The 16,462-nt window shown below is 51.5% G+C and overlaps 1 protein-coding gene across 1 annotated transcript in view; it reads right to left on the bottom strand.

Moving 5' to 3' along the window:
- capn9 (calpain 9) overlaps positions 1-16,462 on the bottom strand; it is a 114,321-nt gene that overhangs the window by 72,061 nt on the left and 25,798 nt on the right. The window contains exons 3-5 of the mRNA XM_038800615.1: positions 13,683-13,801; positions 9,874-10,007; positions 66-234 (exon numbers count right to left, since the gene is read on the bottom strand). Coding sequence (XP_038656543.1) covers positions 66-234; positions 9,874-10,007; positions 13,683-13,801 — 422 coding nt within the window. The remainder of the gene's footprint in view (positions 1-65; positions 235-9,873; positions 10,008-13,682; positions 13,802-16,462) is intronic.

Here is a 16,462-nt window from a genome sequence, read left to right as displayed (position 1 = left end):
GGAGGGGAGAGAGTCATGCCCAAGCACTGCCCCCTGGCACTGCTCCCTGAATTTTGAATACTCACATCAATGGAACATCCCAACATGGAGCCTCGTTTCAATGCCTTGTGAAAGAGGGTATACATATTTGGGGGTGGCTCTTTCAACTTGAATGTCTCTCCCATTCCACCAGTAAAGTCTTCCATAGCCTCTAATGTGTTGCCTCCTTTCAGCGATTCATAGCCGCCATATAATCTGTTAATACACAGTTAGATTAACACCATCAAAGTGTACGTTTTGATCGTTCTGTCTATGAAAAAGTAATCCAGTCCCATTTTGTGTTCACGCACTTTTTCTCGGTTCTTCTTACATATCCTTGATATCAGGGATACCAATGCCAGGGCCTCTGTCCTTCATTCAATCACTCCAAGGAGGCTAGGGGCCTCCTGACCTGGCTCTGGTGATTGTACTCAATAGGCAACACAGCAGAGTAAGGGTCACCTGGCCTGGGGTGACCAATCGGGACTTAGGCAAGAGGCATTCCAGAACTAGCTGCATATCTGCTGCTGCTCTTGTGAATCATTGTAAATAAATCCTTTGTTGATCACTAACCAAGTGGATTATCACAGGCACCTAATGTCATTTTAGCGGCTTACATTTTCCCTCTTGTGCAGAATATTTCTTTAGCTTTTCACAGCTTCAGGATGTCCCAAAGTACCTTGCAGCAAATGAAATACTCTACAAGTGTAGTCACTGTTGTAACGTAGGAATTATGGCAGCCAATTTGCACATAGCAAGCTCCCATATACAGCAATGACCAGTTAATCTGTTTTCATGGAGCTTTTTTTAAAATTTAGAGTACCCAATTATTATTTTTCCAATTAAGGGGCAATTTAGTTTGGCCAATCCACCCAACCTGCACATCTTTGGGTTTTTGGGGGGTGAAACCCACGCAGACATGGGGAGAATGTACAAACTCCACACGGACAGTGACCCAGGGGTGGGATTCGAACCCGGGTCCTCATCGCCGCAGTCCCAGTGCTAACCACTGCGCCACATGCCGACCCTGTTTTCATGGAGTTGATTGATGGATCGATATTATCTAAGACACTGGGGAGAGTTTCCTTACTCTCCTTTCAAATGTATCATGGGATTTTTACCTTAGAGGGAAGACGGGGCCTCACTTTAGGCTCTGAATAGAAAGACGGGGCCTCTGACACTGCAGCACTCCCACAGTACTGCAGTGGTAATGTAAACCTGAAGGATGTCTTTAGACTGTGCCGCTAAAGTATCGCCTTCTGACTCAGAGGTGATGGGTGGTATCCACAGAGCAACAACCGACACCAAGAACAACCTCTCTGACAGAGTCCATTAACAAAGTTTATCTATTTACATCGGATCCTTCTAATTCTGGAGGATATTCAATTGGATAACATCAAGCACATCCATCATTCCTGAGACAATGGTCATTTGACAAAAGCTACAGAGGGAAAACAATGGGTCAAAGAGGAAAACTCTAGTAGATCCACTAAATGGGAAACAGGCACAAGTGTTATAAGTGTTATACCCTAGTTCAACTCTATGACTTGACTATTAGGCTGAATCTAGAAGTTTGGTGGTTTAACTTACTGGAGTAGTAAACCAGACGTGAGTTCAGAATTCCATCAGAGCAGTGATGTGTTGGGTAAGCTGGGTCTGCGAGGACTGCATTTACTGCAGCAGTGAGAGTGACAGGCTTCCAACACTTGAAGAAATGCAACACTATTTTATTGAACTCTTAACTATCATACATACTTTAACTGTGGGTTGACATGATGCTGAGTTGACTGGAGACCTGAGGCTAACCTGACCAGTCTATCTTACTGCCACATGGTGGATGTTCTAGTTGTTGCTCACGGGCTCTGACTGTCTCAGAGGCTGCATCCCAAGAGAGCGGGAAAACTAGCGCCCTCTGGCTTTATAGTGGCCGTGTCCTGTCTGGTGATTGGCTGCTGTGTTCTGTGTGTTCATTGCTCATCCTGTGTGTCAATCAATGTCTGTCTGTGTACCATCATATACCTGTGTGTATATTATGACAAGCAGTTTGCCAAATTTTAACTCCGTTTAAACAAACCCAGACTCAAAAACACTGGTTTCAGTGAAAGTGATCATAGAGCTGTCTAACGGTGATGAAAAACCCTACAGTTGCTCGGATTTGGAAATCGGCCACTATACAAGTCCAGGTCCACACTCATGCATTTAATGTTGCTAATTCTCTGAGAGTGTGCTCGAATTTCCGGAACACTGTTGTCAGCAATGCAGGGGAGAGACTCATAGAGGCATTAAAAATAAATGATCATTGTCCTTGGATATGTTAGTTTATTAGTTAGAAGAATGTTGGAAATGGGAGGATAAAAGGGCTACTTGGCCAGTGGGAGCAGTTGAAGGCTGAATATCTTGGGCTGGTTTCTCCATTTGGGAGATTAAGGGCGAGATCTACTTGTCGCGTTGCGTCCGAAAAGCAGTGCGGCGCAGCCGATCTTTGCCAGCCGATATTTGCCAGACGATCCCATTTCCGGGATCTACCTGGCTTGTCGCGGCTTGTGGTGCAGTGGTTAGCACTGCTGCCTCACAGCTCCAGGGACCTGGGTTCAATTCCAGCCTCGAGTCACTGTCTGTGTGAAGTTTGCATTTTCTCCCCCGTGTCTGCGTGGTTTCCTCCCAGAAAGATGTACAGGTTAGGTGGATTCGCCATGCTAATTTGCACCTTAGTGTCCAAAAGTTTGGGTGGGGTTACTGGGTTACGGCGCTAGGGTGGAGGCGTGGGGCTTAAGCAGAGTGCTCTTTCCAAGGGCTGGTGCAGACTCAATGGACTGAATGGCCGTCTTTCTGCACTGTAAATTCTATGAAAAAAAATTCTATGGGCGAGATTCTCCGCAAATGCGGAGAGTCGTAAAGGCTGCCGTGAAACTGGCCGCGTTTCACGGCAGCCTTCACGCCCGTTCCTGGGACCCGATTCTGCCCCCCCATCGGGGCTAGGAGAGGGACCCCGGGAATCACGGCGTCGCAGCCTTAACGGCATCTGTATGACGTCAGCCGTGCATGCGCAGGTTGGAGCCGGCTCCAACCCGCGCATGCGTGGGTGACGTCATCACGCCATTGACGGAACCCGTGCATGCGCGGTTCCGCATTTCTCCACCGCCGCCCGACAAGATGCGGCGGCTTGATCTTGTCGGGCGGCGGAGGGGAAATAGTGCGTCCCTTTTGGACGCAGGCCCGACGATCGGTGGGCACAACGGTGGTGCTCCCGCCCCAAACGGGCCTCTGGATGCCCCAAACAGGTGTGTTTGCTGCCGTGAAAAAACGGGCGTAAAGGCCCGGCCGCTTGGCCCATCGGCCGCTCGGCCCATCGGCCGCGGAGAATCGCCGCTCGCCGTTTTTGACGTGGGTCGGGTGGGGGGGGGGGGGGGGAGAATAGCGGGAGGGCGCAAAAAATGTCGGGAGGCCCTCCCTCTATTCTCCCAACCGGCATGGGCAGCGGAGAATCGCGCCCGGTCTATCTAATGCGATATCGTGAGGCGTCACAATGTGAATCTTGTCTATTGTGGCTGATCACTTTCTGGCATATCTATATTTTAGAGTGAGACAGCTCGTCTCACTCTAAAACTTTAAAGCACTAAAAGACTGAGTTATAGGAATTTGCATCTACATCTATGCGTTTTTGAGATCTAACCAAGCCGTGGGATTTAAGTGCCTCGCCTTGGAGACCTTGGCAAGCATCATTCAGTGCTGGTCTCCACAAACCAGACCCAGACGGAATGGCACTCGTTTGGGCCTCCCTGGGGCTCAGAGCCTGGCACCTGGCAGTGCCACTTGGGTGCCAGCCTGCCACTGCCAAGGTGCCCTGGTGGCACTGCCAGCTGGCATGGGCTCAGGTGCCAGGCTGGGAGTGTCAAGGTGCCAAGCTGGCATTTTATGCACGGCGGAGATCGGGCTGGGTGTATTCCAGCCAGAACCGAATCGCACTACCGCTGGGGGTGTTATTTGATCTGATGTTCGGAGACACAAATTGGCCCACATTTTGCCGACATGAATTGGGCGCAATTCCCAGCCTTCCAATTCCCTGGGGCTGGAATTTGCATTAAAGAACCTGACAAGCTGGAGCTGCTTATAAGCGCTCCACTCATCACACACTCTCATTCCAGGCAAGAAGATGAATGACCTCCTTAGGCCAGGCAACCTGATTGAAGATGATGTAGTCCGATGCCCAGGCGCGTAGAGCATCCATCACAGCTCTGATGCACCTGTGTACAGATGTTTACGAGATCCCACACAGGTCCCTGCTCAAGCCCTGTAAAGAGCCAGACGTACAAGAGTTCAGGACAACCGTCACCGGGAGGGGTGTCCTCCTCCCTATCCCGCTGTGCCAGTGAGCCACAGATGTGTGGTGGGGTATGTGGAACATTCCTTGTTCAAGGCCTACCCGGGTCCCCTCCCACAACTCCTTTACCGATACATTGATGACTATTTTGGTGCTGCATCATGCTCTCGTCCGGACCTGGAAAAATTCATCAACTTCGCTTCCAGTTTCCACCCCTCCATCACTTTCACCTGGTCCATCTCAGACACTTCCCTTCCCTTCCTTGATCTTTCTGTCTCCATTTCCGGCAATAGACTATCCACTAATATCCACTACACGCCCACTTACTCCCACAGCTATCTGGACTGCAGCTCTTCACACCCTACACCCTGTCAGGACTCCATCCCTTTCTCTCAACTCCTTCGCCTCCGTCGCATTTGCTCCGACGATGCCACTTTCCAAAATGGTGCATCGAAAATGTGTTCCTTCTTCCTCGGCCGTGATTTCCCACCTACAGTTGTGGACAGTGCCCTTAACAGTGTGCGGTCCATCTCCCGCGCCACTACCCTCGCCCCCTCCACTCCCTCCCAGATCAAGGATAGAGTCCCCCTCATTCTCACATTTCATCCAACCAGCCTCCGTATGCAAAGCATAATCCTCCGCCATTTTTGCCAACTCCAGCGTGATGCCACCACCAAACACATCTTCCCTTCACTCCCTCTGTCAGCATTCCACAGAGACCATTCCCTCCGAGACAATCTAGTCCACTCCTCCACCATACCCAGTACCTCTCCCATCACCCATGGCACCTTCCCATGCAATCGCAGAAGGTGTAACATCTCCCCCTTTACCTCGTCCATGCTTAACATCCCAGGCCCAAAACACTCATTCCAGGTTAAGCAGCGTTTCACTTTCACCGCGTCCAATTTGGTCTACTGTATTCGCTACTCCCAAACGCAGACTGGGTGTTCGCAGCGCCGGCCCTAGGGTTGCTGGTGCCCCGGGCAAGCTGAACTTCGGTGCCCTTGGGGGGGGAGGAGGGGGGGGGGGGGGGGGGCCTGGGGGGGGGGCCGAGAGAGAGGGCGGGGCCGAGAGAGGGGGGCAGGGCCGAGAGAGGGGGGGGCCGAGAGAGGGGGGCGGGGCCGAGAGGGGGGGGCGGACCCGGGGGTGGCGAGAAGGGGGGGGCCGAGAGGGGGGGGCGGACCCGGGGGGGGACCCCAGGGGGGGGCGGAGGGGGGGGACCCGAGGGGGGGCGGAGGGGTGGACCCGAGGGGGGGGCGGAGGGGCGGACCCGAGGGGGGCGGGGGGACGGACCCGAGGGGGGTGGTGGACCGGGGGGGGGGGGGGAGCGGACCGAGGGGGGCTGCCCTGGGGGAAGGCGGCCACCGCGCATGCGCTGGTTGGCACCGGCCCAACTGCGCATGCGCGGGACCCGAGTCTCTGGCGCCCCCTAGCACATGGCGCCCCGGGCGACTGCCCGAGTTGCCGGTGCCTTGAGCCGGCCCTGGGTGTTCGCTTTTCTGAGCACCTTCGGTCTGTGCGCATTCAGGACCCTGATCTTCCCGTTGTTGCCATTTTAACAAAAGACCCTGCTCCCATGCCCACATGTCTGTCCTTGGCCTGCTGCAATGTTCCAGTGAAGCTCAACGCAAACTGGAGGAACAACATCTCATCTTCCGGTTAGGCACACTGCAGCCTTCCGGCCTGAACATCGAATTCAACAACTTCAGATGATTAGCTCTACCCCACCTCGACCCATTTGTTTACATCCCATTTCATTTTAACTGTCTTTTACCATTTCTTTCTCTCTTGTACGGCCACCAACCAGACCCCTCACGAGCGGCTATTTGTTTTCTCCAGGGGCAGGGGCACTACCACGGGGGTTTCGCTCCCAGCATGGTTGAAGACACCGGGCCCGGTTCTCCACCGGAAGCACGTCCGGACTCACAAAACTGACCCACTTGTAGAGAGAGTGCTCCTGCTCCATCCAAACCCACACTACGCATTTATAGAGTACCCTGATGGCCGTCAGGGCACTGTTTCCCTCCAGGACCTGGCGCCTGCAGGATCCAACTCCGACATTATCTCCGCTGAGATACCCCTCGCACTATACCCCTCCCAACCCCCCGCGCCTGGTGCCCCCATGCCTGCAGTTTTGCTGCCCGTGCTCCGCAACCCCGTGCCCTTGGGTTTCCGGCGCTCCCCGTCACCAGTCGAACCAGTCGGATACGAAGCTCGGACCGAATCACCCCCGGAGTCCGCCATGGTTCCCTCGCCGACCGCCACCGCCCAGCCACCAGAAGAGGCTGCAACCCCGGTGCTTCGTCGATCCCAGAGGACGACTCGGCCACCGGATCAACTTAATTTGTGATTTATAACCTGTAAATTGTAACTTATAACTTGTAATTAGGATTTTGTAGACACATCACCCCCGCTGGACTCAATTTTTTTACAGGGGGTGAATGTGGTGAATCACAGTCCGTGTAATTCACACTGTTATTATAAATGATGGGCGAAATTCTCCGCCCCCCACGACGGGTGGGAGAATAGCGGGAGGGCCTTCCCGACATTTTTGCCGCCCTCCCGCTATTCTCCCACCCCCCCGCCGAAGTCCCGACCCGAATCGCTGCCGCCGTTCTTTTACGGCCGGCAGCGATTCTCAGCTGTTAGATGGGCCGAAGTCCCAGCCCTTTCCGCCGTTTTTACGAACGGCAAACACACCTGGTCTTGCCGTTCGTAAAAACGGCGTCACAAACTCGCTATTAATAACCATGGCACCGATTGGCACGGCCGTACCACGGCCGTGCCAAGGGTGCCATGGGCCCGCGATCGGTGGGCACCGATCGCGGGCAGCGGGCCCGATGCCCGTGCACTACTTGTCCTTCCGCCGCCCCGCAGTATCCATTCGCGGGGCGGCTGAGGGGCAACCCGGCCCGCGCATGCGCGGGTTTCGCGCAAAACCGCGATGACATCACCCGCGCATGCGCGGATTGGAGTCTTCCAAACTGCGCATGCGCGGCTGACGTCATATGACGCGTCAGCCGGCGCTAACTCCGGCAAGCGGGCTTAACGATTTTCGTTAAGCCCGTCTTGCCGGAGCCTACGGCGTCGGGCTGCTAGCCCCGACCGGGGACCAGAATCGGTCCCCGGTCGGGAAGGGGTGCGCTGCCGTAAAACCCGCCCGGGTTTTACGGCAGCTTTACGATTTCTCCCGTTTTGGGAGAATCTCGCCCGATGTACTGTGTCTATGTAAGCTCGGCATACGAGCAGTTGCGCGGCTCTGCCATTAGGGGGAGATGAGGAGTTTGTACTGGGCTCCACCCTTGGCTCCGCCCATGGCTCTGCCCATGGCTCCTCCCACTAACCGGAAGTATAAAGTTTTGCAGTCGTGAGCCTGCCTGCCAGTTCATCTCGTCACAGGCAGGCTCTGTTGAAAGACTATTAAAACCACTGTTCACTTCCAACCACGTGTCGTGTGAATTGATGGTCACATCTTATCCACCTTTCCTGCATCTTTCTCCCTTCCCCTCCCCCACATCTACATCTGTCACAGTTTACCCTCTGATGTTAGTTTCTCTGCAGTTTGGCCTTTCACACCTTTAATTCTCTCTGACTGCCATAGGCACTCTTACCCTTGCTTCCTGTGGGTATTATCGCCCCATTTCCCTGGGTTTCTGTGGCTATGTCTCATCTTTCATTCTAATTCCACAGTACAAATATTTCGCATTTTCTCTGTCTTTAGCTTTGACAAAAGTTCATCTGGATTCGAAACGTTAGCTCTTTTCTCTCCCTACAGATGCTGCCAGACCGGCTGAGAGTTTCCAGCATTTTCTTTTTGGTTTCCGATTCCAGCATCCGCAGTAATTTGCTTTTATTATGTGTGGTGGGGGCTGGTCAACGTGTGCTGTCAGTCACCTGCATGCTAAGAGGCTTGTGTACGGCCATGTCCTACAGCTGGGGTAAGTGAGGGAGGTGTGCGTTTGCTGCAATGTGATGTGAGGCCTGGGTGTGACACAGAGGTTGCGCCAGAGAGCTGATTATATTTCCTTGCCAGAGGAAGGGTGGATGGGAGCAGGGGCACGATGGGCAGGCAGAGCTTGCAGACACCTTGTGGGCCTGAGGTGTGGGCTAGCTGACAGTATCACTGGTTAGGCCTCGACTCTGAGAAGGACAGCGTTTCAAGGAGGGTTCCAAAGGCTTCCTCTGCAGTGAGACTGCATGTTGGAGGATTGCACTGCGGAGTGCCAACACCCGCTACTCCCTGTGGCCCAGGCAGCCAACCTCCAGCAAGTCTAAAAGGTTTAGAGAGCTTTCTTACCTTCTCGCTCCCTTTCAGCAGCCATGGCACCCGGGCCCCGCTTGTAAATACTTGCACCAATTAACGCCTGTGTGACTCCCGCCTGAGAAAGGTGGTGCATAGTGAAGGGGTGGAGCATGCACGATTTTTGGATTATCCAATATTTACCCCTTCCCCCCCCCCCCCCGCTCACAATTCCAACTGCCGTCGTGGGGAGTGCAGCTCCTTGACATGAATCTTCTGCAGTTGGCATGTCCGGCACGGTTGACCCTTATCTGCCAACAGAGGGCCTCACCACCAGCCTCTCAGGGGAATATGGGGATCGGCATTAAATGGGCAGCACGGTAGCATGAAAAAATGAAAATGAAAATCGCTATTTGTCACGAGTAGGCTTCAATGAAGTTACTGTGAAAAGCCCCTAGTCGCCACATTCCGGCGCCTGTCCGGGGAGGCTGGTACGGGAATCGAACCGTGCTGCTGGCCTGCTTGGTCTGCTTTAAAAGCCAGCGATTTAGCCGATTGAGCTAAACCAGCCCCTGAGCTAAACCAGCATGGTGGTTAGCATAAATGCTTCACAGCTCCAGGGTCCCAGGTTCGATTCCCGGCTGGGTCACTGTCTGTGCGGAGTCTGCTCGTCCTCCCCGTGTGTGCGTGGGTTTCCTCCGGGTGCTCGGGTTTCCTCCCACAGTCCAAAGATGTGCGGGTTAGGTGGATTGGCCATGATAAATTGCCCTTAGTGTCCTAAAAAGTAAGGTTAAGGGGGGGGTTGTTGGGTTACGGGTATGGGGTGGATGCGTGGGTTTGAGTAGGGTGATCATTGCTCGGCACAACATTGAGGGCCGAAGGGCCTGTTCTGTTCTATGTTCTATGTTCTAAATTCTGACCTCGGGCCGGCAGGGTGACTCAGTGGTTAGCACTGCTGCCTCACGGCGCTGAGGTTCCAGGTTCGATCCCGGCCCTGGGTCACTGTCCGTGTGGAGTTTGCACATCTCCCCGTGTCTGCGTGGGTATCACCCCCACAAACCAGGGTAGGTGGGTTGGCCTCATTAAATTTCCCCTCAATTGGAAAAAATAAAACATTTTGACCTTGACCTGATTATATTGCCCACATTCCAAAAATAAATAATCAGATGACATCTAGATAAAGCTTTGAAATCTCAGACGCCGAAGGAGGGTTAATAAGAGAAAAGAAAATGTCATAAAGGCACATGAGAATCTTTATGAAGGGATTGTAGGCAGTTAGAGTGTCTGTACTCACTTAGCATAGGCCTTTTCCAATAGGGCACTCCAGAACTCGTCATTGCTGGCAGAGTGCAAAAACACTAGACGATTTCTAAAGGTTGGCAAACGATCATCAATTATGACTTCCACCCACTCGTTATATTGCCAAAACTAGAGGAAATTAGAAAGACATTCCTGATTTTATAATACACTGTAATAAACCCGGAAAATAAAATTCCTTTCACACTTTACTCGAGTTACCGACCCAACACCAGGAATTTCAGTTCTATGGAGAGACCTTTCTTATTCTTTACTGGGATGTGGGCTTCGCTGGCTAGGCCAACATTTGTTGTCCATCTATAATTGCCCTTGAGAAGATGCTAGGGCAGCATGTTGCCGCAGTGGTTAGCACTGCTGCCTCACGGCGTCAAGGACCTGGGTTCCATCCCGGTCCTGGGTCGCTATCCGGAATGGAGTTTGCATATTCTCCCCGTGTCGACGGGGTTATCTTTTTTTCACTGAAAGGAGCTGGTAAGCTACCTTCTTGAGCTGCTGCAGTCCATATGGTATAGGTCCATAGTACTGTTAGGAAGGGAGTTCAGGATTTTAACCCAGCAACATTGAAGGAATGGCGATACATTTCAAGACTGCATAGATACATAGAAGATAGGAGGAGGCCTTTTGGCCCTTCGAGCCTGCTCCGCCATTCATCACAATCATGGCTGATCATCCAACTCAATAGCCTAATCCTACTTTCTCCCCAAAGCCTTTGATCCCATTCTCCCCAAGTGCTATATCCAGCCGCCTCTTAAATATATTCAAAGTTTTAGCATCAACTACTTCCTGTGGTAATGAATTCCACAGGCTCACCACTCTGTGTGTAAAGAAATTTCTCCTTATCTCTGTCCGAATTGGTTTACCCTGAATCCTCAGACTGTGACCCCTGGTTCTGGACACACCCGTCACTGATAACATCTTCCCTGCATCTACCCTGTCTCGTCCTGTTAGAATTTTATAAGTCTCTATGAGATCCCCCCTCGTTCTTCTGAACTCCAGCGAGAACAATCCCAACCTAGTCAATCTCTCCTCATATGATAGTCCCACCATCCCTGGAATCAGTCTGGTAAACCTTCGCTGCACTCCCTCGAGAGCAAGAACATCCTTCCTCAGAGAAGGAGACCAAAACGGCACACAATACTCCAACTGTGGCCTCACCAAGGCCCGGGATAATTGCAGCAACACATCCCTGCTTCTATTCTCGAAACCTCTTGCAATGAAGGCCAACATACCATTAGCCTTCTTTACCGCCTGCTGCATCTGCATGCTTACCTTCAGCGAATGGTGCACAAGGACACCCAGGTCCCGTTGCATACTCCCCTCTCCCAATTTACAACCATTCATGTAGTAATCTGCCTTCTTGTTTTTGCTTCCAAAATGAATAACCTCACACTTATCCAAATTATACTGTATCTGCCATTGGTTTGCCCACTCGCCCAACCTGTCCAGATCTTGCTGTAGGATCCCTGCATCCTCGTCAAAATTCACCCCCCCACCTAATTTGGTATCATCTGCAAACTTTGAGAGGTTACATTTTGTTCCCTCATCCAAATCATTAGTATATATTGTGATTAGCTGAGGTCCCCCACTAGTTACTGCCTGCCAATTTGAAAAGGACCCATTAATCCCTACTCTTTGTTTCCTCTCTGCCAACCAGTTTTCTATCCACCTTAATACATTTCTCCCAATCCCATGCGCTTTAATTTTGCACAATAATCTCTTATGCGGGAATTTGTCAAACGTCTTCTGAAAGTCCCTTGACGACTGTACTGGTTACCTCTTCAAAGAATTTCAACAGATTTGCCGAGCATGATTTTCCCTTCATAAGTCCATGCTGACTCTGACTGATCCTGCCACTGCTTTCTAAATGTTCCGCTATAAAGTCATAAAGTGTGAGTGACATGGAGGGAATTTCCAGGTGGTGGCGTTCCTATGTATCTGCTGAATGATGTGGACAGGCTTTAGGGAGTCAGGATGTAAGTTATACCCTCCACAGAATGCCCAGTCATTGACCTGCTCTTGTAGTCACAATATTTATATGGTTGGGCCAGTTTAGCTTCTGGTCAATGGTAGCCCTCAGGATATTGAGAGTGGGGGATTCAGCGATAGCAATGCCATTGAATGTCAAGTGGAGGTGTTTAGATTCCCTCGCTTTTTGGAGATGGTTATTGCCTGGAACCCGGGCGCTGCTAATGTTTTTTACCACTCATAAACCCAAGCCCAATATTGTCCAGGTCTTGCTGCTTATCAATGTGGACTGCTTCAGTATCTGAGGAGTTGGGAGGAGTTGAGCTTCCTCACGGTAGCATGGTGGTTAGCATCAATGCTTCACAGCTCCAGGGTCCCAGGTTCGATTCCCGGCTGGGTCACTGTCTGTGTGGAGTCTGCACGTCCTCCCCGTGTGTGCATGGGTTTCCTCCGGGTGCTCCGGTTTCCTCCCACAGTCCAAAGATGTGCGGATTAGGTGGATTGGCCATGCTAAATTGCCCGTAGTGTAAGGTTAATGGGGGGATTGTTGGGTTACGGGTATACGGGTTACGTGGGTTTAAGTGGGGTGATCATTGTTTGGCACAACATCGAGGGCCGAAGGGCCTGTTCTGTGCTGTACTGTTCTATGTTCTATGTTCTATGTTCTATGTTAACAGAGATATTGAAAATGATAGCTGCTTTGATAGGTGTGTTTTATTCATTCCTGGGATGTGGATATCAATGACTAGAGTATATGAGGATATGAGGAGAAACTCTTTCCCTCCCTCACCTCAGAGATTGCAGCTGCTCAAGAAGGCGGCTCACCACCACCTTGTCAAGGACAGTTAGGGATGGGTAAGAAACACCATAAACAGGGAAGCCCATTAAAATGAATTTTAAAAATGCTTCCCTCCCCTCTTTCACCCCTCCCTCCCCTCCTTTGCCCCATCCTCCTTATTTTCGTCCCTCATTCTTTATTGCTCTGTGCATGTTGACCTCAATCCCCTCGGTTCTAGTTCATTTTTGTTCTTGAAGCTTGATCACTATATAGGGCAGCACGGTAGCACAGTGCTTAGCACGGCTGCTTCACAGCTCCAGGGTACCAGGTTCGATTCCCAGTCTAAAAACGTGCAGGTTAGGTGGATTGGCCAATGTAAATTGCCCTTAGTGTCCAAATTGGTTTGGTGGGGTTACTGGGTTACGGGGATAGGGTGGAGGTGTGGGCTTAAGTGGGGTGCTCTTTCCAAAGGCCGGTGCAGACTCGATGGGCTGAATGGCCTCCTTCTGCACTGTAAATTCTATGATTCTATGATTAATCAGCAGTATCACCCTCACTCGGCCCGCTCCCTTGTTAAAATTGCAGCTAAATTATCTGGTATTTATCTCATTGCCAGTTGCAGGATTTCTGCACAGATCAGCTGCTTCATTATCAACATTCCCACAATGACTACATTTCCAAATAATTAATTGGCTGCTGATATGGCACAGCCTTGAAATGCATTAATAATAGCAAGATGTTCTTTATCCTTTCAATTTTACATTCATTTTCATTTTAAGTCCTATGATTTCCATCATTCTCTTCCTTGACCTCTCTTCTTCACTTCTTGTTGTCCTCTCTCCTGCACCTTTTGGTTATTTCATTTCTTCTTTTCTGCCATTTTCCCCATTTCCTCCTCCTCCTGCCCCTCTCATTCTCTTTCACTTCCTCCTCACTAACCGCATGCTTCATCTCATGCTTAATTCCTCCTTAGCACAATTCACAATGGAGACTAATTATCGACATTGACCACAGTTCTGTCTTCAGGACCTCAATTGCCATACCCGAAAGTAAAAGATTCCAGCATAATTGCGGTCAAAGGTCTGTTCCAGAGGAACAACCTGGCCCATTATCTTCTGATTAAGAGTCAGCGAAGCAACAGCAGCGAGAAACCAGCAATCGCCTAGTGAGAGAAGACAAAGCAGATGTTAACATCGACTGCAGGTCAGGATCAGAAATACTTTTGGCCACAAAGCCACAGTGCAGCTTTGATGGACAGATCTGTGCAGCATTAACTTTGATAGTGTGAGGGCCCTTCCTGTTCATTCTCCTCGTTCCTATTTATTTTATATTCTCTTTATCTTTTGTGGTCCATGGATCATTAATGGAGACATACCTTTAAGTCGAGGAGAGGAAGTAAGGAATTCAAAATGTCAAAAAGCATACTGTGTTCGAAAGTTTGGTATTTTGGTCAAAAGACTTTATGACTCCCAAGAGGTTGGAGGGGTTTGTTTCAATTGGTTGGCTGGTGGCCAATGGATTGGCCAGGGACAGAATTCTGCCCGGCAACCAACAGCGATTGGTTCCTGTCGGGTGGGGCTTTTCGGAGATAACCCGAGAGAAGCCACTAGACCCTCAAGGTGGAAACAGCTCTCTCTCTCCGCTCTGCTTCCTGACAATTTCTGATCATTCCGTATGAAAGATTATCTCTCGTTTGTTTCATTGGCTGTGGGTTCTCTGTCAGTAATTCTGTAAGCCGAGTGCACCCCGGGAGACAGACCCTAGCCCCTCAGTGTTGACCCACTGTTTGTGCCCCATCAGCACTGGATGTCAGTCAGTGATGCACCTTGTCTCTATCATTGCTGTGGTTACAGATACAGGAATACTAACTTCCGGTGACAGAAAGTAGGTGGAGGTCGCATGTTGGGTGGCTCCGGCACGAGACTCTGGATTATGGATTTTAGTGCACGGTTTCAGGGGCAGTTTTTGAATCAGCTGGTGTAGGAAGACATGAGGAAGGTGGGGAATGTCGAAGATCCAGAAGAAAGCTACTGGGAAGAAGGGGGCGAGTGAAAATTCGACGTCAAGTGAACGGGTGAGCCTGGCAGTAGGAAAGATGGCAGAGGCTGGATCGCTGGGTGGGGCCGCTCCTCTCACAGTGGAAACTCTGACTGAGGTGATGGCTGGAGAATTCGAGAGGCAGTTCACTCAGCACATTGAGGTGCTGCGGAGGGAGATGATGGCTGCAATAAAGGAGTGGGTGGTGGAGGCGATTGTCCCGGTGAAGACATTGGCCGAGGTACGGGAACAAGGAGAGAAGTTCAAGGGGGTGGAGGAAGCTCTGTCACAACACGGCGAGCAGTTCACCTCGATGGGTGAGGAGCTGCGGAGGGTGGCAGAGGCTAACAAAGGGCTCAGAGCCAAGGTGGAGGACCTGGAGAGCAGGTCGAGGTGGCAAAACCTACAGATCATGAGCCTGCCTGAAGGAATGGAGGGCCCGAGGCCGACTGAGTACCTCACAAAGATGTTGGCTGAGCTACTGGGGGAGGAAGAAGAACCTTCCTGATATGAACCAGACAGGGCTCATCGTTCGCTCAGGCCCCGGCCAAAAGCAAACGAGCCATGAAGGGCAGTTATAATTTGTTTCCATAAGTTTCATGTCAAGGAGAAGGTACCGAGTTGGGTGAAGCAAAGGTGGGAGGTGAAGTGGGAAGGCGTTGGTACTCAAATATACCAAGACTTGCCGGTGGAACTGGCGAGAAGATAGGCGGCCTTCTGACGGGTGAAGGCAGCACCCTACAGTAACAGCGTGAGATTCGGCGTGGTCTATCTGATGAAGCCGAGGGTGACCAACAATTCGAGGGACTTCTACTTTGAGACGGTGGAGGCAGCGGAGTCGTTCGTGAAATCCGAAGGACTGGAATTGAAATGAGAGATAAGAATGGAATTGGGACTTGGACTGAGAGGATGGGGACTGGGAGGATGGGGGCCGGGAGGATGGAGACCGGGAGGATGGGGATTGGGAGGATGGGGACTAGGGGGTTGGGGACCGAGAGGATGGGGATCGGGAGGATGGGGACCGGGAGGATGGGGACCGAGAGGATGGGGACCGAGAGGATGGGGATCGGGAGGATGGAGACCGGGAGGATGGGGAACGAGAGGATGGGGACTGGGAGGATGGGGCGGAGGATGGGGAACGAGAGGATGGGGACTGGGAGGATGGGGCGGAGGATGGGGAACGAGAGGATGGGGAATGTGCTTAGCCTTTCGTCTCTTGTTTCAGGTTGATTTTTGCTTTGTATCTGTGGGGGAAGCCAGCTGGGTTTTTGGGTTGGTTAACAGGGGTAGGGTAATTCTAGTCTATAGTTGGTTCCAATTATATTGGGCTTTGGGGTTATGGCGGTTTTCTGGGATGCGGTTTTTGCACTATTTTAGTTTGTTTCCAGGGACTGGGTCATGGAGGAGGGGATTGGAAGGAGGGGAGAGTGGGCAGGGGCCTCCACACTAGCAAGTGAAGGTTGGCTAGTGAATGGGAATGTGGGGGGGGGGGGGTGGCATTGGACAAGTTTAGATGGGCCTGGGATGTGTGAAGAATGAGGGGATAGGATTGATACTGGGAGAGGAGTTTACAAGAGGAAGCGGTATTACGGGCAAGAGGGTGAGGTTTCAGGTGGAAAAGGTGATGGCGGACCAGGGGGACAGGTACGTGATAGTGACGGTGCCACTAGAGGAGATGTTGATGGCACTGGCGAGCGTATATACCCCCAACTGGGGTGATGTGGGTTGTGTGAAGAAGTTGCTGGGTGCCAACCTGGATCTGGATACCCATGAGTTGATAGTGGGG

Source organism: Scyliorhinus canicula, chromosome 6, assembly GCF_902713615.1.
Source record: "Scyliorhinus canicula chromosome 6, sScyCan1.1, whole genome shotgun sequence".
In the NCBI taxonomy this organism is placed as follows: Eukaryota; Metazoa; Chordata; class Chondrichthyes; order Carcharhiniformes; family Scyliorhinidae; genus Scyliorhinus; species Scyliorhinus canicula.
Note: the sequence above shows the minus strand (reverse complement) of the source record. Positions and strands in the feature narration are given on the sequence as shown.